This window comes from Talpa occidentalis, unplaced genomic scaffold, assembly GCF_014898055.3.
Source record: "Talpa occidentalis isolate TD23 unplaced genomic scaffold, MPIMG_talOcc4v2.1 talOcc4.12, whole genome shotgun sequence".
In the NCBI taxonomy this organism is placed as follows: domain Eukaryota; kingdom Metazoa; phylum Chordata; class Mammalia; order Eulipotyphla; family Talpidae; genus Talpa; species Talpa occidentalis.
Window position 1 is genome coordinate 9,227,843 of NW_023601212.1, and position 25,189 is coordinate 9,253,031.

Consider the following 25,189-nt stretch of genomic DNA (forward strand, 5'->3'; position numbering starts at 1 on the left):
CGGACTTCGCCTTGAGCATCCACGAGGAAGCAGAAAAGTGACCACTTACCTGGGCAGGGGAGAGGGGAGGGGCTGGGGTGGGGGTGGGCGCGGGGCCCGGTCCTTCTCTGGTGCGGGGGTCGCCGCGCGCCTACCTTGGTCCCGCAGGAACGTCCGGTAGCGGACGGGGGGGCTGTAGGGGCCAGGGCCCCGGCGCGTGTGGGCCCGCACTTGGAGGTCATAGGCTGTGTCGGGCTTGAGGCCCTGCAGTGTTAGCACGTTCTCGGCGCCCTGCTCGGCCGCGGCCGGCAGCTCGGTCTCTCGGGCGGGGCCCAGGGCACCGGCCTCTCGCACAGCCACCGTGTACTTGACAATGGCCCCGTTGCGCTCAGCGGGCACAGGTGGCAGCCAGCGGAGCAGGACAGTGCCGGCCGAGGCGTTGCCCGCTGCCTCCAGGATCTGCGGGTGGCCACGGGGAGTGTCCTCGGGTATGCTCAGGGCCTCGGCCGCCTCCTCGCCCAGACCGCCTCGGCTGCGGGCTGCCAGCCGGAACACATACGTGGCCCCCTTGTGCACGCCCAGAGCTGTGTAGTGGTCCTCGGTGGGCGGGAACTCCAGTGTGGCCAGGGGGGACGAGTCCTCGCGGCCAAACTGCAGGCGGTAGCCCAGCACCTGGTCCTCTGCCGTGCCAGCTGGGGGCTCCCAGCGTGCCAGCAGGCTGCCCTCGGGGGTCTGCTGCACCGACAGGGTGGGGCGGCCCAGCACTGTAGGGACAGGAGGCAGGTATCAGGCTACACCTGTCAGCCCAGGAGTAAGAAACGGGGTTGTAAGTTTTAAAAGTGGGTCTTGGGAAGGCCTCATTTAGAAGCAAAGCCTTGAAAGAGGGAAGGGAGAGAGCTGCAGGGAGATCTCGGGGGGAATAGTCTTCAAGATAAGAGGGAATAGCCAGTGCAAAGGCCCTGAGGTGGAACCGTGCTGGCTGAGGAGCTGGGTACTCAATGGAAGCCAACAAAAGAAAACACCCACATGTCACCGCAAGCCCTCATCTATTCATCTCCACCTTGAGTTAATGATCATTCATCTTTTGTCTTGTTCATTTGCCCCTTGCTCTCTGCTGGCACCTGATTAACTACCATGGGACAAAGGAATGTTCAAACTCTGCTCCTGCCTCACTGTCTGGGAAGTAATGAGCGTGCTATGAGAGGTCCTGGATCAGATAAAGATGGGTGACAGCTGAGCTTTACAAATGAAACCAGGCTCTTCCACTGCAGGACCTTCAACAGACTATGCTATGAGCTATCACAGCATGTTCTGCTTAGCAAGCCCAGTTCTGATGAAAGAGAAGGGAGAAATCACCGGGGACTTTTTGGAGGAGGAGGCATGGGCGCTGGACACTGGGATATACAGATTAGGCAGAAGGACACACCTGGAGTGATTAAAAGCTGTGATGGGGGAAGAAACATGGGGTGTCTAAACAGGGAGCCTGACCAAGACTCTGAGATAAGGGTGGGTGGGGAAGTCTTCCTGGAGGAGGTACAGAGTAAGCAAAGACTTAAAGTATGGGAAGGAGAGCCAGCTTGGGGAACAGCATTCGGGTAGTAGGAATAGAAGGGTGAAGGGCAGAGGGCAAGGGGACTGTTAACTGTCTCCACTGGCTGGAGCTAAGTTGGCAGGGAAAATAAAGGTGGGGGGTGCTGGGTCATGCTGGGTCCTGAATGCCCCATGAACAGCGCCTACACCTCTGCTCTCACTGATGCCTCCACCAGGAGCACGCTCTCCTCACACGGGCTCAAGAACTCTGAGGGGACACTGAGGGCAAAGGAACCAGGGGGCAGGGTCTCATACCTGCTCCCTTGGTCACTACCACCTTGGGTTTGCTGCGAGCGCCATCGCCTTTCATGGTGTAGGCGGCTACCGTGACGGAGTAGGCAGTCTCAGGCTGCAGGTTTGTGATGACCATCTCCTGTGGGCAGGCACAGGGGTCAGGGATGCTACCCGGGCTGCGACCAGCCCGGCCCACCCTCCTCCACGTGCTGGGTTTAAGCAAGGCAGACGTGGGGTCTGGTCCTCAGGTAGATGTGCACCCGAGTTCATGCACAGACCCTGACACGCAGCACGTCCATGCTGAGATGGGCACACACAGCCTGACATCCGGTCAACTCCCCGCCTGGACCAGCGCGGTCGCTTCCGCCCTGGTGCCCTGGCTCCCACCTGTGCCTGCCACGGTCTGTCTTTTCCATAACAGGACACCTGTGAGCATTCAAGCCAGGGCTCACCTCTCCTCTGTCCACAGTCCTCCGGGGCTGCCACTGCCCTCCAGGTAAAAGCCCAAGTCCTCCTCCCTGTGCCACAAGGCACCATATGAACTCTGTCTCCTACCTGCCCTCACCTCTTCCCTCCCTCCCCTCTGGCTCATTGTGCTTCAGTTACACAGGCCTCCTCACTGTTCTCACATGCCAGACAGTCCTGCCCCAGGACCTTAGCATGTGCTGTACCCGGTGCCTCTACCATACCTAGGAGTGTGCTGGAGATTCCCTAAACCAGCTGCCAAGAGTTGACAGTTAAACTCAGGAATTTTTCAAGCCAGTTGTTAAAGACATTATTATAAATTATATAAACTTATAATCAAAGAAATAGTATTAAAAACCATAGGTGATTGGAAAACATACCTCTTCCTAATAATTTCACTACATTTACTACTATCTAAGTTCTGGGAGTTTTTCTGTCTTGGTTCTGTATGATAGGAGTACATACATCTAGTCAGAACGTATTTCCTCTAGAAGACAGCTTGAAATTGACATGGTAGCATTATTTACACCATGGGAATGAGCAAGCATATAAATCAGGACGGCCCTCTCCCAGCCAGCAGAGAGCAGATTATTAAACATTTACACCGTGTCTACATCCCACCCCCACCAGAGCTATAACTGATGATTATTTGCATCTTGTTCCAATTAACACCTCTGTCCCCCCCTGGACTGAGACCCCTGGGAGAGCAGGCTCAGGTCTGTGTTGGTCATTGCATGCCCACAACCACCTGGCACAGGATCCAGCACACAGCAGGCACTTGGTACACAACTGCTTGTTCAGTGAATGACAGAGCACCTGATCTGCACACACAACCGCACACACCCTCACAGAGCCACACGTGTGCCCGTGTTCCCACGCACAGTGCATGCACCCCCACAAACATGGTCTGGCATGCCTGGGAGCTGGAGTGGCCCTGGATCAAGAGCACATGGCGGGGGCAGAGATGCGTGAACAGAGGGTCTCCTGCCCCTGAACCTCACATTCAGTCACCCCTGGGTCCAGATGGGTGGGTGGGGCTAAGCTGGTGGGAACTTTACTCCTACTCTCAGGGTGGAGAAGGGGCAGGGTCGGAGGGGAGTGGGTGAGCTGACGTCTGTTCAGCATCTGGACACTGTAGGACACACAAACCAGGAGATGAAGGGTCTTAGAAGGCCGGTGGCTTGTATGTGAAGAACGGAGACAGCCCAGAGAGAGGCAGCAGCTTGCCCAAAGCCTCACAGTAATTCTGCCCCTGACTCAGGAAAGCTCTGAGGGAGCTTGAAGCTCCTCTGAGGAACTGCGGCACCACAGCCTCCTCCCTCCCTGGCCACTGACCCCTCTCATCTCTTGAGAGTTAGAAGGAAGCTTATACTTTGGCCAGAGAGAACTTTCTAGATCAGGGTAGTAATTTTGGTTGTTTGGAAAACAACCCAGTTCTGATCTCTCTGCTGGGCCTGGGTGCAACGGGGCGACTGCAGGGTGGACAGCACAGAGGCTGCGGGCAGAGCCAGAGCAAAGCTGTGGAGATTAAGACTGCAGGGGGAGCGGATGGTGGGGATACAAGGCTGGCACATATGTGGGGCGGGGGCTGGGAAGAAGCAACTATCTAGGGGTCATCCAGAGAGACTAAGACCGTGTCCAGACATCTGCCTTGTGTCTGCGTCACCCCTCTGGGGACCCCAGCTGGTGCTACCCCTTCTGTGCCTATTTGCCTGATGCAAAAACTGAGGTTACAAGTTCCCAGAGGTCACCCTGGGCATGTCCAGGGTCCAAGGGAGGAGACCCTTTCACAGGGGGCGTGCGGGTGGGGGGACAGTCACAGCACAGCACAGCCCGCGAGAAGAACATAAGAGCACGGCAGAGGCCGGTGGGGCGCTACTTACATATTCGGCCATGTCATCCATCTCCCACTGAGCGCGGGAGGCGGCGGCAGGGGAGAGAGGAGGAGGTGAGCAGAGGTGGCCAGAGAGACAGAAGCGGCCAGAGGGCAGAGCATGGGGGCAGCCCCGGCCCTGGGCCCGCCCTCAGCCCCCCCACGCAGCCCGGCCTACCTGGGCATCGGCCAGCATGATGTCCTTAATGCGGGGCGGCCCTCGGGCCTCCGCGCCCTCCATGCGCACGTAGTGGACCTGGTAGCCGCGGATCTGGCCATGCTGCCGGCCGGGCGCGGGCGAGCGCCACAGCACGCGGATGGCCGTGGCGTTGAGCGCCTCCGCTTCCACCTTCCGCGGAGGCGCGCTGGGCACTGGCGGGGGGAGGGGAGGGGAGGGGCGGGTGGGGCTGTTACTGGGGTGCCCGGCCCTGCCCCGGGCAGCACCACTGCCCGATGCCAGGGTGCCAAGTGGCTGCTGGTTAACTGGCCCTGATGGTGTGCCCCCACTTACAGATGGGCAGAACTGAGGCCCCCCCCAAGAGCCTAAACCACCCGGCCAGAGCCACAGGGCGTGAGTGAGCCACGCGAGCTCTGCGCTCGGAGCTTTACCCACACTGTCTTCATCCTCACAGGATCCCTTCCAAGTAGGGGCGCTCATGTTCATTTTACAAACGGGGAAACTGAGGCCCCGTAGAGAGCTGATTCCATGATCACTGGATTAGTAAAAGGCAAGGCCAGGATTTGAACCCAGGCAGGGCACATACATGCTACTGTTACCCCAGTAGCCGGCCAGCCCACTATGCACTGGGGAGCCTCAGAATCCCAAGGTTGGAGCTGTCTCCCCACCAACGCACCCCCGCCCCCCAAGATCTGGCACAGATGCTCTTCCCCATGCTTAATCAGGGACTGTCAACCAAACCTTCCAGTGGCTCAAAATAGCAAACAAGCTTCCTGACAGCAAGAGGTTGACATTTACTGGGGAGGCTATCTGCTCCACTTCTCTGTGCCCCTGGCTTCCCCCACGAGACTCCAGCCTCCAGCCCCCACACTTTGCAGCTTAAGACTTTCAGCCTCGGGGCAATATTTACACCACAGAAACGGGCCAATACTATAAATCAAGTCTCTAATCCAGAGAGACAGTTGTTACATAGCCTCAGCCTGCCTCAGTCTACCTGCTTTGCAGACAGGTTGGCCCAGCCAGGGAGCTGCAAGGCCCATGCCTAACAGCCAGGTCTCTGGGGTCAAGGGACCCTAATTAGGTTGCATGTGCCGCTTGCTGTTTCTCACACTCCACTGCCATGGTTTCCACCAATGGGCCAAACACGGGGCTGCCCGCTTAACTCTGCAGGCACAAGGCTCAGGGAGAGAGGCTGCCTGGGTCTACACGGAGAGTTACGGACCAAGGAGCCTGGGGCTTCTCCGAGAGGCTGCTTGCTTCACGTCTCCCTCTCATGCCCGTGGCGTCTACCTTTGACCTCCAGCCAGCCCAGTTTTCCAGATAAGGTTCCCAGGCCGGGGCAGGCTGGGGCCTTCGGGGCCCGGGCGGGGCTGGTGCTCACCGTCCTCGTCGGTGCGGACGACCACGGGCGAGCTCTCGGGCCCTGGCCCCACCTCTGTGTGAGCGACAGTCGTGATGCGGTACTCCGTCCACTTGTCCAGCGCCTCCAGCAGGATCTGAGTGGTGGTCGGGGGGATGCCGTTCACCTCCTTGGGTTGCGGGTCCTCTGAGCCCAGCGGTCGGTAGCGGACGCTATAGCTCACCAGGGCCCCGTTGTGCGTTTCCGGCGGCGGTGGGCGCCAACTTACCAAAATGGCCGTGGAACGAGTGCTGACACATTTAACGTCTTGAGGGGGGGCTGACGGTTCTATTGGGGGGAGAACGTGGGGGTGGGGAAGGGAGGCGGGATGGGCAGGGAGAGGGTGGGGAAACAAAAGATGGGAAAGAGAAAATAAAAAAGAAGATGATAACAAACAAAACAGAACCAAACCAAAGAGAAATCGAACCCAAAAGAAGCAGGTGTCAACCAAAGGTGAGATGGGTGGGCAGGTAAGGATGGGGGATGGGAGGGCTGGCCAAGAATTCTGTGCTTGTCCTGTAGGGCTGCACCAACCTAGCACACAGTAGGTCTTCGGTAGTGGACAGGCACAATCCCCGTGGAGTGTACATATGATGTGTGGCAGGCACTGTGCCAAATGGAACAGCAATGAAAGTTCCATTCATTGGGCACCTACTATGTGTTAGGCACAGTACCAAGGGCTTCAGAGAAAAACAGTAAATGTTGTTATTTATTGAACACCTACTGTGTACTAGACACTGTGCTAGAGAACTAGCAATAAAAGTTTCATTTTTTTGGGACCCTACTGTGTGTCAGGCACAGCACCAAGGATAAAAGGAAAGTACAATGCACTTATTTACTGAATACCTATTGTGTCTAGTTATTGTACCATGTGATAACAAAAGTCCCACTTATGGGGCACCTACTATGTGGTGGGCATGGTGCTAAGAGTGTCACAGAGTAGTGGTAAATGCATTTATCTGCCAAGCACCTATTGTGTGCCAGGCAATGTCAGTGCCAGCTCCACTAACTGGATACCAACTATGTGCCAAGCACAGCACTAGGAATGGAACAACAGGCTAATGTACTTATTTCTCCAACACCTACTGTGTGCTAGGGGCTGTGCCAGTGCCTTTTATAGAGCAACAGAGTGTCTTTAAGTAGAGTTCCTCTTATTGGGCACCTACTGTGTGGGGGTCACGGCACTAAGAGCTTCCTAGGGTGATGGCAACTGCATTTAATTGCTGAACACCAATTCTGTGCCAGGGAACAGCACTTACTGGTAGCACCTACTGTGTGCTAGGCGCAGTGCTAGAATATCACAGATTAATGTTAAAATCACATATTTACAGAATACCTGTTCTACTAGGGATCCCAGAAAGCCACCCCAATGGGTTACTTTCAAGCAAGACTACCCTCCTGGCCTCACTTTTAGAGAAAATAACGCCTATGTCCTGAGCACCTATTATGTGCCAGTTAGTAAGCCAAAGGCTTTTATATAGTCACAAATGACTTAATGATGGGGACATGTCCTGGGAAATTCAAAGTTAGGTGATTTCGTTGTGCAAACATCAGAGTATAATAACAGACCTAGAGAGAGGGCCTGCTGCACCCCTAGGCACACAGTGCAGCCTGTTGGGACCACTGTCATACATGGGACTCTTGTTGACTGAAACCTCGTATATGATGCCTGACTGCAGAGGTGAAGGTGCTGTGCTCTGGCCTCTGCTGTGCTAGTGCTCGACTGGGCCCCATAGACCTGGTGCCCAGGTCTTCGTCGACTGTAGCTCTTCTGAGAGGGCCCTTGGCACGCACCACACCAAGCCTAATGCAGGGTGATGGCAAATTTTATGTATTGAGCACCTGCTCTGGGCTGGCCATCCTCACAGCCACCTGAAGATCCAAACGGCAGTTGCCATTATGTAGCACCTACTGCATACCGGCAGGCACTGTGCCAAGGACTTATGCCAGGCACATAACAAGCAGTCACTGTGCCAAAGGCTTTAATGAGGAAACAGGAATAGTTCCTATATGTTAAGCAACTACTATGGGCTAGGCCCTGCACTAAGGGCCTTGTACAACTTTCATTGTTTCCCTTCTAAAGCACCCACTCTGCTTCTATATAGTCACTTGTCACTTTGCAAAGAGGGCAGCTGCTGAGAAATGCACTGCTGGTTGCTTTCATTGGGAGTCATTGAGCAATGACACAGATTTGGACAGTGCAGCCAAGAGCATGCCTAGGCTGTGTGGTAGAGACCGCTGTCATGGACGTGGGCCCTTGGGGACTGGAACTTGATCAAGCAATGCACAACTGTACTAAGGGCCCCAAGAATGATCACAGTCTTAATCAAATACTGACTTTCGTACACATGGTCCAAAGGACTTTGCAGATAATAACTCCATGTTTCAAGCAAAAACTGTGTACCTCCAACCATGATAGGCCCTGTCAGACTGACAGTGGTTCCCACACGAGCACCTACTAAGCACCCAGCTCTAGTAACTTTCCAACTTTGTAAGGAAAGTGCCATTTACGGAGCACTTTTTGTGTGCCCAGCACTGGGCCAGAGGCTATGCAGACACGGAATGCAGCCCCATGCTTGGGGTACCTCCTGTGCACTTGGCACAGGGTAAATTTATGACACACTACTAAGAAAGTCTATTCATCAAGAGGCTAACACCATGCCAATCCAGGTTTAGAGTAACACAACAGCTGCACTTATAGAACACCTACTGTGTGCCAGGCAGTGCGCTGAGGGTGTTGTTGAATAACAGTGGGAGTTCCCACATACTACGTACCTGCTATGCATGTTAGGGCTCTACGAAGTAATAGCACTAGTCTCTGTGTATTGAGCACCTACTATGTGCCAGGCCCTGTGCTAAGGGCATTGCAGTCACACTGCTTCACATCGGGGATCCTTTCTGGGAAATGCGTCATTAGGCAATTCCATCATTGTGCAAACATCACAGAGTAGCGAATGGCGGATGCCTAGAGGAGTCTACCCTACACCAAGGCTAGGTGCTGCAGCCTGCTGGGCCCCCAGCGAATACGCGGTCCCTCTTTGACTGAAACACCATTAAGCCGCACAGACTATGCTGAGAATAAATCTCACATTCTATTAAGTCCTTTATGGGCTGAAAATGGGTCCCAGTGATTTCTCACAACACCCCTAGGTAGACAAAACTATCACCCCTGTCCCCCACACCCCTTGTTACACATTATTAACGAGTTGTGACAGCCTCAGGTACCCCTCCAAACTGAAAGCAGGGAAGCCAGTTTGATGGGCTTTCTAGCGTTAGTCATGAACCAACGGGGTGCCTGTCCCCACCCATCACCTCTCATCTTATAGATGAGGAAACTGAGGTCCAGAAATGACAATTTGCCTGGCCAAGGGCTTGGGCTGAGGTGTGTGTTGGGAGTGGGCAGAACCAGGATCTGCATGCCGGCTCAGCTATTGTCCATGGGCATCTCGGCTTGAGCCTGGGAGTTCAGAGCTCAACCCGTGCCCCTGTGGGAGCAGGCCAGTTGAGACCAGCTCAAACCACACACTCTGTACTGCCCTGATTCCTCGCCTAGAAGGGGGCCCAGAGAGGTTGCTGGTCTGCCTGAGACTAGAGGGCACGGAGCCTCTCACCACCACGGCAGCCCTCTTCACCGAGCGCGTGTTTGTAGACTACTGAATATGCGCGCAACCTGAGCAAGGGTCTGGGACCCAAGGGTGAACCAGAGCCCCGGCCTCAGAAACATCAGGCTACCGGAGACCTCAGAGTCCAAAGACTACTCCAACAAGAATGGCTGTTCAGTCTCTCTTAAAGAGAAACACCAGCGATCCTTTCTCTGGGACTACACACCTACGCTCCCCATTTCTTGACCAGCCACCCCAACCAAAAGTGCCTGGGGGAGTCAGGCAGGAACAGAAAGACCAATTGGGGAATGTGCCAGAAGGAATGGATTTGCTGCGAAAGGGGGAGGAAAAACAAAACCAAAACCATAATAAAATAAGAAACAACGGTGATGGTGATGATGATGAGAAAAACCATAATAAAAGAAAGAAAGACGCCTTCCAGAAAACTCCCAGTCTGTTACCTACCTTCCACTCTTCAACTGCTAACTTATAAGACTTTCTTACGAGGGAGGGAATGGCGGAACGCCGAGCTACAAGGCCAGACCGAGCTCTGGGTGGGTCTCCGGGTGTGAGCAGGCCCTCAGTGGGCACGCTGCAGTTCCGGGCTGGTGCCGACGAGGCGGGGAGGTGGGACGGTGTCTGGGGAGACCCACGGCTGAGTGGTCTGGCCTCCACCTACCCTTGAGTTGAGCCTAAGAAGCCCGCAGCCCCTGGGGGAGACGCCTGGCCCTGAGACTTGGCTGCAGCTTTCTTGGGCCCCACCCGTCTGGGGGCAAGAAGGGGGGAGTCCCTTCTCCCCCACTCCCTGTCCTGGGCCGCCCCGGAGGTTCGTTTGGCTGGGCCAAAGCCGCGTTCTAGACGACCGCAGAGGCCGCCTCCTTCACAATCCAGCCCAACCTGCGTGAGATTCTGGGAGGGAGTTGGTGGTGGTGGTGGGGGGGGCAGTGCATGTGTGGGGTGCATGGTTCCAACTCCCCTTTTCTGGGTAGAGGGTTTCAAGGCCCAAACCGGGCTCTGGACTACTGGTGTCGCCCGGAGCTGCGGGGGCAGCGGGGTGGTGGGGAAGGAGCCTGGGGGCACGCAGGGTGGGCCGTTTTTGTGAACCTGCTTGAGACCAGCAAGTACTCACCTTCACGGCACCTGTGCCGGCCTGTCACGTGGCCGCCCAAGCCACAGGACACCCTCACTGATCTCCACCTCACGCACAAACACCCAGGCGCCGCTGAGCTGGGGCGCGCTTGGCTCGGCTCGGCAAGTGGCAGCGGGAAGAAGGGGTGGGGGCTGGGGTGGTGGGGGAACTGGTCTCCGAGGCCCCTGATTCCGCTGGCTGAGATGCCCTGGCCCGAGCCGACATCACCCTTGACTGACCCGTGAACCCCTGCGTGCGCACACACCGAGGCTGCTTCCGGAACGAGGCCTGGGATGGCCACGGCGTGACTGACTGAGAAGGGGGGAGGAGAGCCACGGCAGCAGAGGCCACGGCGGCAGAGGCCAAGCCGGGCTAGGCTGAGGGAAGAGGAGGGAGCAGAGGAGGGAAGGGAGGCAGGAGACGCAGGAGAAGGGCCCTGCCTCGGCCCTGTGCTCAGCGCAGGCAGGGAGCAGCTCGGGGCCGGTGGGCGCCGTGCAGCCCTGAGCCTGCTGCAGTCCTGGCCCGAAGGTGACTTGTTTGTGACAGGGAGGCCGGGCGGGCACAGCGAAGAACTCCAGGAATTTAAAAGCCTGTATTGAGGCCTGTACCCCACAAACCTTTGACTTTGACTCCCCTGCCCCCCACCCCTGCCCTGGCAATGGAGGTCCTGGTCCTGGGGCAGAAGGGCCACCGCCACCTGCCCTTCCAGGAAGTGAGTTCATCTCCGTGCCCTTTGCTCTCTGGGCACAATGGGGTATGAGTTGTGACAGCCTCGTGTACCCCTCAAATGCGTGTGGGAAGGGCACAGTGTGACTGTTCAATTAGCCCCAAATCTGGGAGAGAAAGGGGAGAGAAGATGTGGTCTGCTACTCCCCAACAGGGGCAAACCAGCCACATCTTGTCCCCAGCCCCAGGGAAACAGACACAGGAGACTGTGGGAAGCCTGGGGCGAGCCCCCCCCTGCAGCGCAGGTGGTCATGTCTGAAGTCGAGGGGCCAGGCCGGAACGGGCCAGGGTGCCCCCCACCCGTGGCGGGCTCCCCAGTTAGCCAGGGCTGCTGCGCTGGGCCGAGGGTCCCCCCCGCAGAGAAGGGTGGGGTCCGAGAGACACCTACTGGACTGCAGCGTGCGCTGCCGCACCACCGAGGTGAAGGCGCCCAGGCCCTGCGGGGAGCGCGCGGCCAGGCGGAAGGCGTATTCCGTGTTGGGCTTGAGGTCGTCCACCACGAAGCTCGTGGCCGGCTCGAAGGTCCTTCCCACCTGGGTGTGGACAGGGGCAGAGACAGACACAGAGAGACAGAAAGAGAGGAGAGAGAGAGACAGCGAGATTGCAACAAAGACAAAGAGACAGAGACAGAGGGATAGGCAGAGGCAGAGAGATACAGAGGCAGAGGCACAGAAGAGACAGAAAGAGATACAGAGAGAAAGAGACACACGTGAGGAAGTGTCAGTGAATTACAGAAACGGAGAGAAAGTGAAACCCGGGAAAGCAAAGAGAGAAATAAGTGGGGCAGAGGGAAGGGAGAGAAAGACATGGAGAGATGGAGAAACAGAAAGGAGGTGGAGAAATTAGCAATAAATAGGGGCAAAGGCATTCAGGTACAGAATCGGGGAGCCACGCCAGAGAAACAAAGAACAGGTGAGAGCAGCCTCCCAGCCCCACCCTGCCCCCCACCCCCTGGGTACCTCTCTGCCAAGGTCGCCTTCCCGGAACAGGAGCTCATACTTGATGATGCTTTCTTGCCTTGGGGGGCTCCATGAGAGCCCGATGCTGGTCTCCGACTTGGCCTCTGCCCGGAAGTTCATGGGCTGGCCAGGCACTGGGGGTGGGACAGAGGAACAGAAATGAAAGGGGAGGATGGGGGAGTCCATCTGCTTAGGGTGCCCACCCCCAAAAGAGCACCTGAAGGAAGATTATTCAGCTCTGGAAGCTTCCAGAATATTTGCCCACTGTTCTCTTATCTTTCTGGGAACCCGGTATCATCCTTGTTAGTTGTCCATCTCAATCCCCCCCTCCACCTCCTCTCTCTGCCAGTAGAAACATTAAAAAATTCCCTTTGCTATTCACCCCAGCACCTTCTCCCTCCTCCCAATTAAACTGAACTGATTTCTCTAAATTGGTAGGGATATTTTGAAACGTGGCTCTCTACACTGCACCCCTCTGCAGCAGCAGAGCTCCAGCCCCTGTGCTTGTGCAGCTGCCCGAGTCTTTCTGGATTTGAGGTTATGGAGCCCTGAGCCCAAAAAAAGGCTCAGCAACTGCTTGGGACCCCATGCACCTAAATGCTCCCCACTTCCATCCATAGGCCTTCAACTGGAGCCGGCCAGCAGTCCAGGGCCTTTGGGTAGACGCACTTTGCATTAATTACTTCAGAACAGCCAGCATGGATCTCTCCAATGGGAGCAGCAAACAGGGGTTCTCAAACTCAGATACCAACAGTGCAGCCAAGTGAGAAGAGGGGGAAGCAGAAACAGTGCCCCTCGTTTTAGATGCAGCTGCTGGGACCTATCTGGATGTCGGGTGGTTTGTAAAATCAGATTTCCCAAAGGAAGCAGAATTCGGGTTTTCTGGGACTTTGATTTTAAATGGTAGCCCGAAAATAGTCATTTGTCGCTTAACAACAGAGACAAATTCCGAGACATCGTTAGGCGACTGCGTCGCTGTGAGAATGTCGTAATTGTAATGACAGACCTAGATGGCACAGCCCACTGGGGCCACTGTTGTCTTTGTGGCCTGTCACTGACCAAAAAGCTGTTAAGCAGCACATGGCTGCATTGTAAAGCACGGTGTGGGACAAAGAATGGCTTTGCGGCTTCCAGTGGGGCCCGCTGCCTGCTGGGAGATCCAGCACCACCACTTCCTTCCATCACAGGCAGCCCTGACCCCCACGGAGTCACACCTCCCACAGCCTCACCTCCCTGCTGCGTCTTGACCTGGATGGGGTCAGAAAGGGGGCCATCACCCACAGAAGTGAAGGCCAGCACGCGCACGGTGTAGGTCTCGTCCTCTAGCAGGCTGCCCACGGTGGTCAGCAGGCTGTCGTCCACGTTGTGCTTCTGCCAGTTGCCCACGGGGTGCTCGGGCTCCATGGTGTAATAGATCCGGTACCCCCGGATCAGGCCGTTGGGCTCCACAGGCTCCTCCCACTGGATGATCATGGTGGTCGCGCTCAGCATGCGGGCCTGCACATTCCTTGGGGCGCTTGCTGGTGCCTGCTCGCCTGTGCGGGTGACCACTGACTCACTTGGGGGACCCTGTCCGATGGAGTTGACGGCAGACACCCAGATCTCATACTCGGAGTTGGGGCTCAGGCCTCCGATGCTGTAGCGCGTGGTGGTGATGTCCTCTTTGATCTGATATGGCCCATCCTGACTCTTGGATTTGTATTCGATGACGTAGTAGGACACGGGATCTGGGTTGCCCGAGTCCCATGTGATGGTGATGCTGGTGGCTGTGTTCTCCGTCACCACGGGCGTCCCAGGAGCCTTGGGGAGAGCTGTGGGTGGAGGACGGACACATGTCAGGGGCACACCAGCTGCAGACCCTCAGGGCTGTGACTGTCAGCTACAAAGGGCCCTCTGGAGCCTACGTCACCATCTAAAGCAAGGGTCAGCAGACTGTAGACCCAGGACCGGCATGTGTTTTTGTAAATAAAGTTTTATTGAAACCTGCTGTGTGGATGTCCTACCCACAGTGGCTTGGCCACTATAATGGGCAGCTGAGTGGCGGCGGCAGAGACTAAATGGCCACTAGCACCACCTTTTCCTTTTAACAAACTAGTTTGCTATAGAAGAAAAATATTTACTTTGGGGAGAGACACTGGTGGCCCCTGGTCTACAGTTCACTTTGCTTATCTGTCTGTTGCCACTTCACAGTTCCCGTTCCCTGTACCTGGGACTCTCCATCCCCAGGGAGCCATGTAGCTGCTGCTGCTGCTGAAGCTCACTTGTCATGCCTCCCACGCCACCCTGGCCGCCCCAGACTACCCAGGGTCATCACTTTGTTTTCCCTACTGGCAGGGACCAAGGTTTGTCTGTAGTTGCTGGGATATTATGACTTATAAGAAACATATATTGGTCGTTCAGATGACCAAAAAGTACATGCACGTATGTGTGCAGATTTATCTCAATCATAAAGATTTGCTCTTTGTCCACAGAGCCTGACACAGGGCTCCCAAGGCCCTCATACAGGAGTCTGTTCTTATGTGAATAAGGTGACTCTGGAAGCACCTAAGGTTGGGGCTGGTTGCCTGGAGAACTGTGTGGCTAGAGGTTGGAACGTTTGTTCCTTCAGTCCCCACGACCCCCAGACCTGCTGGAGACTGAACCAGCTATCAGTGGCCAATGAGAGAATCTGTCGTGCCAAAGTAATGAAGCCTCCACAGAAGTCCAAAAGGAGGAAATCTGGAGAGTGTCCAGGTTGGGGAGACAGCGACACTGTGCCAGACCCCAAACTCCACGAGGACAGAAGCTCCTCTGTTTGGGCCCTCCACCCCGTGTGTTCCTTCATTTGGCTTTGATTCATATTCTTTGGTATCCCTTGTAATAAACTTGTGACCTACAAGTAAATGGGTTTTCTGAGTTCTAGAAACAACTCTGCAACTGACTGAATCTGAGGAAGGGGCTGTGGTGACCTCTGACTCATGGCCAGCAGCACAGGTACGACCTTAGGTTTGTGCCTCTCACTAGCTGGTGGAAGCACAGTTGAGTAGTCTGGGTCCACGTCACAGGCCAAGGAAGCATTCACCAGAGTGTAACCCCTTAGCAGAATAACCAAAAAGCCAGCTAATGCCGACATCATCTGTGGCCCTAGCTAGGGCAGAGCTCTGGCAAAGGGCCAGGTGTAATGGTTTTCGATTCTGCAGGATAGGGCAATCCTGGTTGAAACTACTCAGCTCAGCCCTTGTAGCCCAAAAGCTGCCACAGGCAGGCATGAACGAATGGGTCTGTGTCAATAAAACTTTATTTATAAAAATAAATGAAGGACTGGATTTAGCCCGAGGGTGGTGTTTCTTGGCCAGTGTCGTCATGCTTGAAAATTATTTTGGGCACCTTCTGAGTTTCACCATAAATTTGAGACAGCAGGAGAATCTGCAGTCCTCTGTTCCAGCCCCCAAAACCCCCAGTGTCAATCCTGAGTTTTTGCACAGATTGCTTCCTTTTCTGAGAATGGCACCCTGTCTTCTCTGGTTCATTTTTGTTCAATGTGTAGTCTTTCCCTGACTGAGCATGCCCAGAAAGTGGTAATTTTATGGTGGGGGCCAGAATGACACTATGTGGCCCCAGCAGCCTGTAACTCAACCCCATGGGGATGGCTATGCAGAAATTTCCTTCTCTGGACTGTGAGCTCAAAAGAGTTGGGTCTGTGTCTCATCCCATGGGGTCAGGACCAGAATCATTTATAAGTGTTAAATATTTGTCCAAAGAACCACGATCCCCTTAATGTCCATGAAAGACTGAAGCCAAACTGGTAACTCAGAAATTTTCCACTTGTACCTCCCATCTGGGGGTCAGAAACCGCTGACCTCCCAGCGCCCTGCTTACATTTCACTGTGATCTGGGCCACAGCCTCGATGACACCCAGGCTGGACATGGCCACGCATGTGTAATTGGCAGAATCCTTGACATCCGTGAGTTCCAGCACATTCCGACCCACGGGCATATCATCTTCCGGTGTCAGGTCCTCCGCCCCCTGCATCCACTTGACGTATGGCATGGGCGAGCCCACGGCCACGCAGGTGATGTTCACGTTGCCACCTGGCATGATCTCGTGGCTCATGGGTAAGATGGAGAATCGAGGGGCCACGCGGCGGACTGGGGGGGGGCGGCGGCAGCGGCAGGCAGAGGGAGATGCACGGGGTGGGAGGGAGACGGAATGTGGGAGAAAGGAAAGAAAAGCAAGAAGAAAGAAAGAAGGAAAGAAAGAAAAAAAGGAAAAAAAAGTGGAAAACAATTTAAATATAAACAGGGCTGCTGCCTCCCCCCCAGTTGAAATTTTTTTCTTCCAAATGAAAAAAACAAAAAACAAATTAAAACAAAACAAAACAAAACAAATTCCAACACAAAGAAACCATAACTTCAAAAGAAGGTACTTCACAAACAATATATAGAGAGATATATCGATATATAATAAAAGAGACATGAAGCATTATTCCATAGCAACAGGGTTTCAGCGACCAGAGTGGCTGGTCACAGCACAGATATGAACACAAAAATTTATCAGCCGTTTCTCATCTTTGCTGACAGACATGGCTTCGGAAGGCAGCCCCTCCACCCGCACTCCCAGGTGGGGAGCTTCGGAAGGTTCTGGCCGCGAGTGTCGGGGGGCTGGGGGACAGTCAGATGGGGAAAGGACAGGCCATGGCAGCGCTGGGACTGAGAGGCAGAGGGGGCCAACACCTGGGCCCCCCACCCATCCCCTTGGGGACCCAGGGCCCCGCCCACTTTCCCCAGGGCCCTCAAGGAAAAGATGAGAAACTCTAATGAAATTTTTGTGGTTTTTGGGTATAGAAACCCTTCTAAAAGCTTCTGTCAGTTCTGACAAGTTTCCATTGATAGATGCAGCTCTCAGGATCACAAACAGCATGCAAAATAGGTTGGTTGAGAGAGAGAGAGACAGAGAAAGAGAGAGACATAGAGGAGAGAGCAAGAGCCAGGAGGGACAGAGAGGGGCTAGTGCACAGATGAGACCTGGATCTCAGGGCCTTTAGGGCGGCGCTCATGTGGGTGCCAGAGAGGAGAGACAGATGAGCTGAGAGAGAGAGAGAGAGAGACAGAGAGAGAGAGAGAGAGAGAGAGAGAGAGAGAGAGAGAGAATCAGGGCCAGAGGAACAGAGAGAGGGACAGAGAAAGAGAAAGAGGGGAGGGGGCCCACTTCAATGCTGCATATTAATTCTAGCAAATGTGACCCAATGCAACATGTCACATTGTCACATCACAGCCCTGGCAGGCTAATAAATAGAATATTAATAATAATAATAATAATAATAATAATAATAAACAAGGGAATGGACTGGAACGTTGATAAACAGGGACATGTTCTGTGCGTTTCTTAGCAGGGAAGCGGATGCAGCCTTCTGTCCCGTCTCACAGACCACGAAGGCAGCAGGATGCGTTTCGGGGGCTCCATTTTCGGAAGTTGAATGGGTTTCGGGGTGGAGGGCCAAGGGTGGATGCTAACATGCATCTGAACTTCCATTCCAAAGGGCACTTCTTTACCACAGATGTACAGTGGGAAGGACTAGGGTTAGCGTAGTAAGTCCTTCTAGCCAGAAAGAGGCTGTCCCTGGCTGAGGTCTCCAGACATAAGAAGCCAGGTGGGGGGCCCCCAGCTGTGGGGGGGGCAAGGAGGAGTCTTATCTCCAACCATAGAGATGACAGATTGGGGGCTCACAAGGCTCAGAAGGGCTAGACAGGGACTTCCAGCATGCCCAGCTTGGCTAACTTTCACATGGCACTGGGGGAGCAAGCCAAACCCGAGAGGGTGGTTGCGGGGGGGTCTGGCCTGCTCTACAGAGAGAGCTTCAGGAGAGATGGGGAGGCAGCTGACTCCCTCTATTCCGGTCTTGCTTCTGAACTAAGAATCCCAACCTCTGCTCCCTGAATCCCAGCTGGAGGCAAAGAGAAGGGGGAGCTCCGTGGGGGTGGGAGGGAGGGTGAAGAAGTTGGCAGCCCTTCGGAAAAGGAAGCCCCGCGAAAAGTCCAGAGTCACGCTGGAGACAGGATGGTGGGAGTGGAGGGTACTGTTTGAGGGGAGGGGCTAGGGGTGCAGTGGGGGGACAGGAGGAAGACAGAGGGGCCATGCAGACAGACTGGGGAGTGAGGGGCAGGATGGGGCACTGAGATGGGGGGCGGCTTTCTGGCAGGGCTGGGTGGAGGGTGGGGGGAGTTGGGGGAGAATGGGGTCCGGCCAGCCAGTGGACACAGTCCAGGCCAGCCGCCGGCATCCACAGCGAGGCCCGAGTGGGATGCCGACGCTGCGTTGTCATGGAAACAGAACACGATGGGGGATGAGCTGGGGGATGAGCGTGGGGGATCTAATTAATCAAGGACAGAAATCAGCATCGACGTCCAAAACAAAACCAGGAGAAACAAATGAAAAAACAAAGCGGAAAAAAAAAAAGATCCAAAAAGACAAATTAAAGACCCTCTGAAATAAAAACCAAACACCCAAAAGCAAGAAGAAAAAAAACCATGGAATGGGTGTGGGGCTGAAAATCGGGGTCTGAAAGGAGGAGGGCTGTGGCTTCCCCAAGAAGGTGCCCCCGCCCCCCAGGCAGAACACAGGGTCTGGCCTCCCCAGCCAGCACCCTGGAGCATCGGCTGGAGGCAGCTGCAGAGATGAGATCCTCTCCGAGAGAGATGCTTCGGAGCAAACCAACCCCCTCCCCCACTGACAGCCCTCTTGGCCCACTGCTCAGGAAGACCCTTGCTTAGCCCTCATCAAACGGAGGTCCGCAAACTCCATCACACACCGAGACAAGCTCCCCGAGGTCTCAGAGTCCCCCCAAAACCTCCTCAGGCAGAGGTGAGGGAGCTGAGTGGGCCCTGTGGCCTTGGGAATGTCCCTCATCCTCCTAGGGCCTCAGTTTCCTCATCTGTGAAATGGAGGCAACAGGATGACAGCCGAGAAGCCATTAAGCTGACTGGGTGGGGCAGTGCCCGGCGCATGGTAGATGCTCAACCCAGACAAGGGGCTGACGACGACTCTGTCGGCCTTTCGGAGTGCTGGGAAGATCAATTAGATTCTCTACCTTAAGGGGTTTTGGGAATGAATTAAAAAGAAAAGAAAAGGATACAGTAAGAATTTCTATTGACTCTCCATCTTGCTTTATCCCTCCCAACAATTTTGAGAGGCAAATGTCCTGAAATCCATTTTGTGGATGAGGGCTAGAGGCTCGGGGAGGGGACAGGGCTAGCTGGCCGTCACGAAGGAAGCAAGTGGCAGGACGAGAGCTCCAAGTCAGCCTGCCTGGTTCCTGCCTCTCAGATAAAGTGAGTCTTCGCTCACCACATTAAGTGGCCAGAATGACAGCCAGGTGTCCCTTCTTGGCATCTGGCTCTTTCCAACTTGTGAGTCCTTATCCTCTGGGGACACCAAAGAGGGCAAAAGTACCCAATCACCAGCAAGCACCAGTTAAATAATATCCAGCAGCCATCATAATAATTGTCCAGAAGCCATCGGTAAAAGGCTGATATTGAAGGGACTGTTGGAACAGCAAAGGAAGTAAGAGCAGACTTTAGGATTTAAAGGTTAAATGTGAGCCCAATTTATTCCTTCGCAAAGCTCAACATCTCACCCAAAAGAATGTGTCCACATCTGATCTTATCTTAAAATATCTCCCCTTAGGAGGCATCCTAATTTAGAAGGTACCTCTAACTTTTTCCAGAAGTAGAGACAAGGCATACATCTTAAATATGTAAAAGACTTGCTGTGCAGGGTTGTTAATTATAAGTCAGTTAATGTGGGAGGGCATTTATCAACAACAGTAATTTTAGTGCTCACAATTTCCAGCATGGCCGGCAGCCATCAGTTAAACGGATCTGCCAATAAACTGTAAAGGCTGACACCTAAGAAACTTTGCCCACTTGTGTTCTCACCCCCCTCATTTGCTTCTGAGGGTGTGCTGTAGGAAGAGGGCTGGTTTGCCACGAATTTGGGGAGGAGTGTGCCCAGTTGGCACTAGGTGGCTCAGACCCTCCAGGGGTCCGAGACCTCTAGGCATCCTCCCGGCTGGCAATGGGGGGTGGCTTGACGCTGTGTTCTGCCCAGTTTGGTGCTGACACCCACCCACTCGTCTTTCCACCCCGGCTGCAAGCTTGAGGTACAGGTTAGAAAGTAAGGTGGGTGCGGAGCCCACGGGACAGAGTGGCCCCGTGGAACCCCCGCCCCCAATTACCGACCTGAATGGAGGGTCCAGGCGGGTTATAAGGGGACCACACCAGCTTGGTCCTCAGCATGCTCCAGCTGGCTCTGGTTTCCAGCTCTTCTCGTCACCGAGTAGCCGGGGGGTCCCAGCGGGGGAACCCACGTGGGTGAGGGGTCAGGAGGGTGGGCAGTGGGGGTGGCAGGTTGGGGGGGGGTGGGTGGCTTCAAACCCCGATTCACATGGAAAAACAACTCAAAAACCGTCAAAGCAACTGGGAGACAATCCCTCCCCCAGGCAGGAAGAAGCAGAAACTCAAAAACCAAAAAGGGGAGTAGGGTTCAAGGGAGAAGGGGGTGGGAAGGAGTGAGGGGGGAACTCAAAAGTGAGGTGATCTGGTTGAAGCACTAGGTAGGGAACTCGACAGTGTCAGACATCTCCACAATTCAGCAAGCCGCAGCTGGGGGGAAGGGGGACGACTCTGCTGGGCATTTTGGAATCAGAGAAGTTGCCAGAGCCTCCTCTAGACTCCAAAATGAGGATGCAGATGGAGAGGGTGTGTGTGTAGGGGGGGAGATGCCAAGAAGTTCTACAGCCTCCACGGGTTTACTTAAGCTTAGATTACACCTGTCGGGGGGAAGGGAGGGGTCAGGGCCTAATTCCAGAGCCCATTTCTCATCTCCTCCTTTGCCCAGCCTGTGGCCCAGGGAGGGTGGGTAACACCCTGCAGCCTCTCTTGTGCATCTTCCTTTCCTTCTTCCCTCTCCACCATCCTGCCGCCCTCCTCCCACCACCAGCTCCCTCCGCCATCAGGAGAGCGTGCACGGCCTGGAGGGACCTGGCTGGACCCTTGGCCCATGGGCTGACCAGTGGTCTTTGGCAAGTAGTTGACATTTTCAGCGTATATTGTTTTTGTTCTCTGCCCCCCCCCACACTTTTGGGGGGGTTCTAGTAGAAAATGGGATGACATCTTGCCAATTGACTGACTCACTTTGGCCTCCTCACTGTGGCTACTGGAGATGTGGGGCTTTCCAGATGACAAGGTGTAATCTAATATTCTCCACACCCACCCCCCCAGAACAGAGGAAAGAGCAATGCAAAGGGGTGTGAGGCAGGCAGCAGGCGAGAGGTGTCTAGAGCTCAGTGTTCCTGCAGAACATCCCCTTCCCAGCCCCCCACCATGCCCAAGTAGAGGGAAGTCTGCTTCTCCACCCCCGGAGCCCCCTCTCCCCTTGGGATGAAGGTGGGATGAGGAGAAAGGCTGGGTCCTGATGTGCAACTGACTACCCCCAGGGTCAAGTCAGGGGCCTCGGGAATGGGCATGGAGGGGTTGGCATGGCCAAGTTCAATGAGTAGGAACTGGGGAAATTGCCAACACGCCCCAATGGAAACCTTTCTGAAAGTACAGGAGGTGAAGGGGGCTTAAAACCCAATATCTAAACCTACTCTTATTTTGAGGGGACAGGAAGTCACACCCACCAATTATATAGCTTGGGTACCAGGAATTTAATTTTAAGAACAACTTGTCCCATACAATTTCATGCTACAGACTGATCTAAAAGGCCTATAGAACAATAAAGGGTTCTGAAGAAGATCTGGAAATTGGGGGGCAATCTAGACCTCCCACTGGCCTAGGGCATGAAGTACCGATTTCTTTACCTAGCATTCGAGACTGGGCACTAAATTATCTAGTCCCATCTGGTATCTTCCAGAACTCTGAAGATATCTGAAATTTTGTGAAGGTGGAAAGTTCTTCCCTAAGTCTCTTCCTTGCCCCAAATTTTCTCTGTACATCTTAGGGACATTGGAGAGTTGGTACACCATTTAACTGGGTCATGTGCATTGTGGTTCAATAATGCTATGCTGTGGAAGTAAATGGTAAAGAGAATATCTTTATTCACTAACCCACACCTTAAAGGTTTATAATTTTAAAGAGACAAAAAAGAAAATTAACAGCCAAAGAGCATGAAATCTGGTTAACTTCCCACCCTTGTCAAAAGCCTGAGCTGCATATTCCCCAGGGGAGGTCTGGGAACAGAGCTGCCAGTTACATTAAAAAAAGGGCATGGTTTTGACTTTGGTCCTATGGATCGCAAATCAATTTTAGAAAAGGCAAATCTGAATAGTCCATCCTCTGAACCATCCAGCATCAGCAGAAGCTGGAAACTGTGAAATGAAGACTTGGGTTGTGAAGGGTGGGGATTCCTTGCAACTATGAACTGCAACATTGCTGCTCAGACTACAATGCAAACAATTGTAGTTTTTAGGGCACAACATGCCAGGTGGCCTATCCCTTCTGCTGGGTTGGTCCATATTTTTAAGCATGGCCTACCACCCAAGCTGGGTCTTTTTTGCCCTCTCCTGGCTATGTGGCCATGGCTCTTCCTGTAGGAGTAACGGGAGGTAAAGTAAGAGATACGGCTCTGGGGAGGTCACAGATCTCATGGGGATGGGGTTGGAGCGAGGAGGAAATGAGATCATGGGTGGGCTCAGAAATGCACTAGCAAAAAAAGAGATCTGAGCAAATGAATTAATTTCTGGCCTATGATTCTTTTCAAAGCAGTTTCCCATAAGCCATCTTATTCAAACTATGGACATGTGAAGTACATGAAAACATACAGGAAATGATGGTTCCCCCCAAAAGTAGATGACTTCCCGAAGCCTTTGCTCAGACTCTTTATTTCTCACTTTTACAACAATGCCACTGTATTTTCTTATGTGCCATCTACTACACAGGGCACTTGGCTAGTATTAATTTGCTCAATGGAATCCTCCCTCCTAACTTGTGAGCTAGGCATGTTGATGGTCTATATTATTCAAAGGAGGGAATGGAGTCTCCAAGAGATCAAATGAATCAAGTTACTAGACTGAAGTCACAAAGCTAAGTAGGGGGTAGAGGCAGGATTTGAATGCACATGTGCTGAGCCCAGAGTCTGTACTCTCACCTCTAGGCTACGCTGCCCAAAAAGTCCACATGATCTTCAGAGGCCTCAACTACCCCTCAGTTCCAATTCACTTGGCCCCAACTTTGGTGTAGGAGTGGGGGGACCCCTCTCCTTTTATCTTTTGGGGATTCCTGAGAATCTGTCTGGCAGTTCCCCTACTAGATTAAAAAAAGAGATAGGAGAAATTAACTCCCTCTTATTGCACCTGAAGTCCACTAGCCAACTTGGCCCTGGACTTAATATTGGAGAGTTTAGAGGAGCAAGGGCGAGAGAAGGGGGAACGGTGATCCCAAACAGGCTGGCCTATGCCTTCAGTTATCATCTGTGTTGGGTAGGGAGCTGGGGGCTAGAAATCTAAATGAATATTTTACTGGGGGACGGGGGTAGAACAGGACTGTCAAAGCTTGCCTTTCTTCAGGGAGGGAGAAGGTGGAAGTGTGCATCCCTGAAGATTTACAAGAGAGAGAGACACAGAGAGAAAGAGCTGAAAGAGAGAGAGAAAGAGCGAACGAAAGAGAGAGAGAGAGAGAGAGAGAGAGGAAGGGAGAGGGGTAGAGGGAAGGTTAAGGAGGCAGAGAGAGGGGGAGAGGCTGTGTCCAAAGTTCCCCTGGGTTTTCTCCAGAATTCCACAGTTCTGATGCTCAGGGACTCAGAAAGTGACCAGGCTGCACTGCTGAACAAATGACACCTGTGACTGGGCCTGAAGTCTGAGAGAAGGTGGGAGGAGCAGCCAATATCACCTGGGAGGCAGAGGCATAGCACTCAAACACAGGATAGCTGGCTAAGTATGTCTTCCAAAATCAGTCATGCCCTATTTTCTGACAGGCAGTTCTTTATTTGTGCCCAGCCAAGAAGCATAAAGTTATCACGCCAGCTGCCATTTTGAACATGGTTCATGTGCCAAGCATGCACCATTTGGGGTGGATGGTCCATTTAAAGGTGATCACTTCCCACATGTGGATGTGTTGTTCTATCGAGCAAGAACTCAAAATATTAGGTGCCCATTCAGCTGTGCTTCAAATGCTTCAAATGGGTGTAGTTTGGGAGGGCAGGCGTTGGCCTCACGCTAAGGCAGAAGGACGGGAACATGTGTGCTTAAGCTCCCTTCCAACATGGTCGTTCCCCAGGATAGTAAGGGGCTTAAGCAGTAAGGGCAGGCAAATGGGCTGCTCTCCCCACACACCTCACCAGGCTCCGACCTCCCACCGCCTGCCTATGCCCCTCCTGAGACCCCATGTGGTCACTTTCTGCCCCAGCATCCCAGCTGTGGGACCCCTTCCGCCCTCCTTGGATGGTAGTTGGGACAGGAACACTGGCTTTTAAATCACAATGCGTTTGGAGAACAACCACAAAACAGCTCAGCCCAAGAAACCAAAACCAAGTAGCACGGAAACACGATACAGAACCAAAGACGAAACGCTTTGAGGGAGAAAGGGGTTGAGGAAGGGGATGGGAGGGGGGAAAAAAAAACGAACCGATCGGTTTTTTCCCCCCCAAAATGAAACAAAACCAAGAAAAGAAATTCATAAATAAAAGAAAGAAAAAGAAGTAAACCAAAGGAGAAAAACGGAACGGAAGACAAGAAACACTCCAACAGAAGGTGTTGGGAATTCACCAAACCAAACCGACAAGAGTGGCATGCAGAGAAATTTTTACATTCTCCCAACATGCATCAGGCCCAAGTTACCATGACGACGAGGAGTGCAAAAAACTTAGCAACAACATTACCAACGGATGCATAGAGAGGCGACCACAATGCAAGCATCGCATGTGTGCGGCCGGCCCTAGGCCGGGCTGGGCGCGGCTGAGATTTTCGTGTCTTTCTGGGTTTTTGCTCTCGCTTGGCGGTTTTTTGTTTTGTTTTGTTTGTTTTGTGCCAGTTATTCACATTCCATTTACTTTTTTTTAATTATTATTTTCTGTGTGTGTG

General features: G+C 53.7%; 1 protein-coding gene across 1 annotated transcript in view; it reads right to left on the reverse strand.

Moving 5' to 3' along the window:
• The window catches only part of PTPRS (protein tyrosine phosphatase receptor type S), a 69,648-nt gene that overhangs the window by 17,461 nt on the left and 26,998 nt on the right, over positions 1-25,189 (reverse strand). The window contains exons 7-14 of the mRNA XM_037505142.2: positions 15,993-16,262; positions 13,364-13,945; positions 12,135-12,268; positions 11,564-11,708; positions 5,701-6,006; positions 4,320-4,513; positions 1,825-1,942; positions 135-743 (exon numbers count right to left, since the gene is read on the reverse strand). Coding sequence (XP_037361039.1) covers positions 135-743; positions 1,825-1,942; positions 4,320-4,513; positions 5,701-6,006; positions 11,564-11,708; positions 12,135-12,268; positions 13,364-13,945; positions 15,993-16,262 — 2,358 coding nt within the window. The remainder of the gene's footprint in view (positions 1-134; positions 744-1,824; positions 1,943-4,319; positions 4,514-5,700; positions 6,007-11,563; positions 11,709-12,134; positions 12,269-13,363; positions 13,946-15,992; positions 16,263-25,189) is intronic.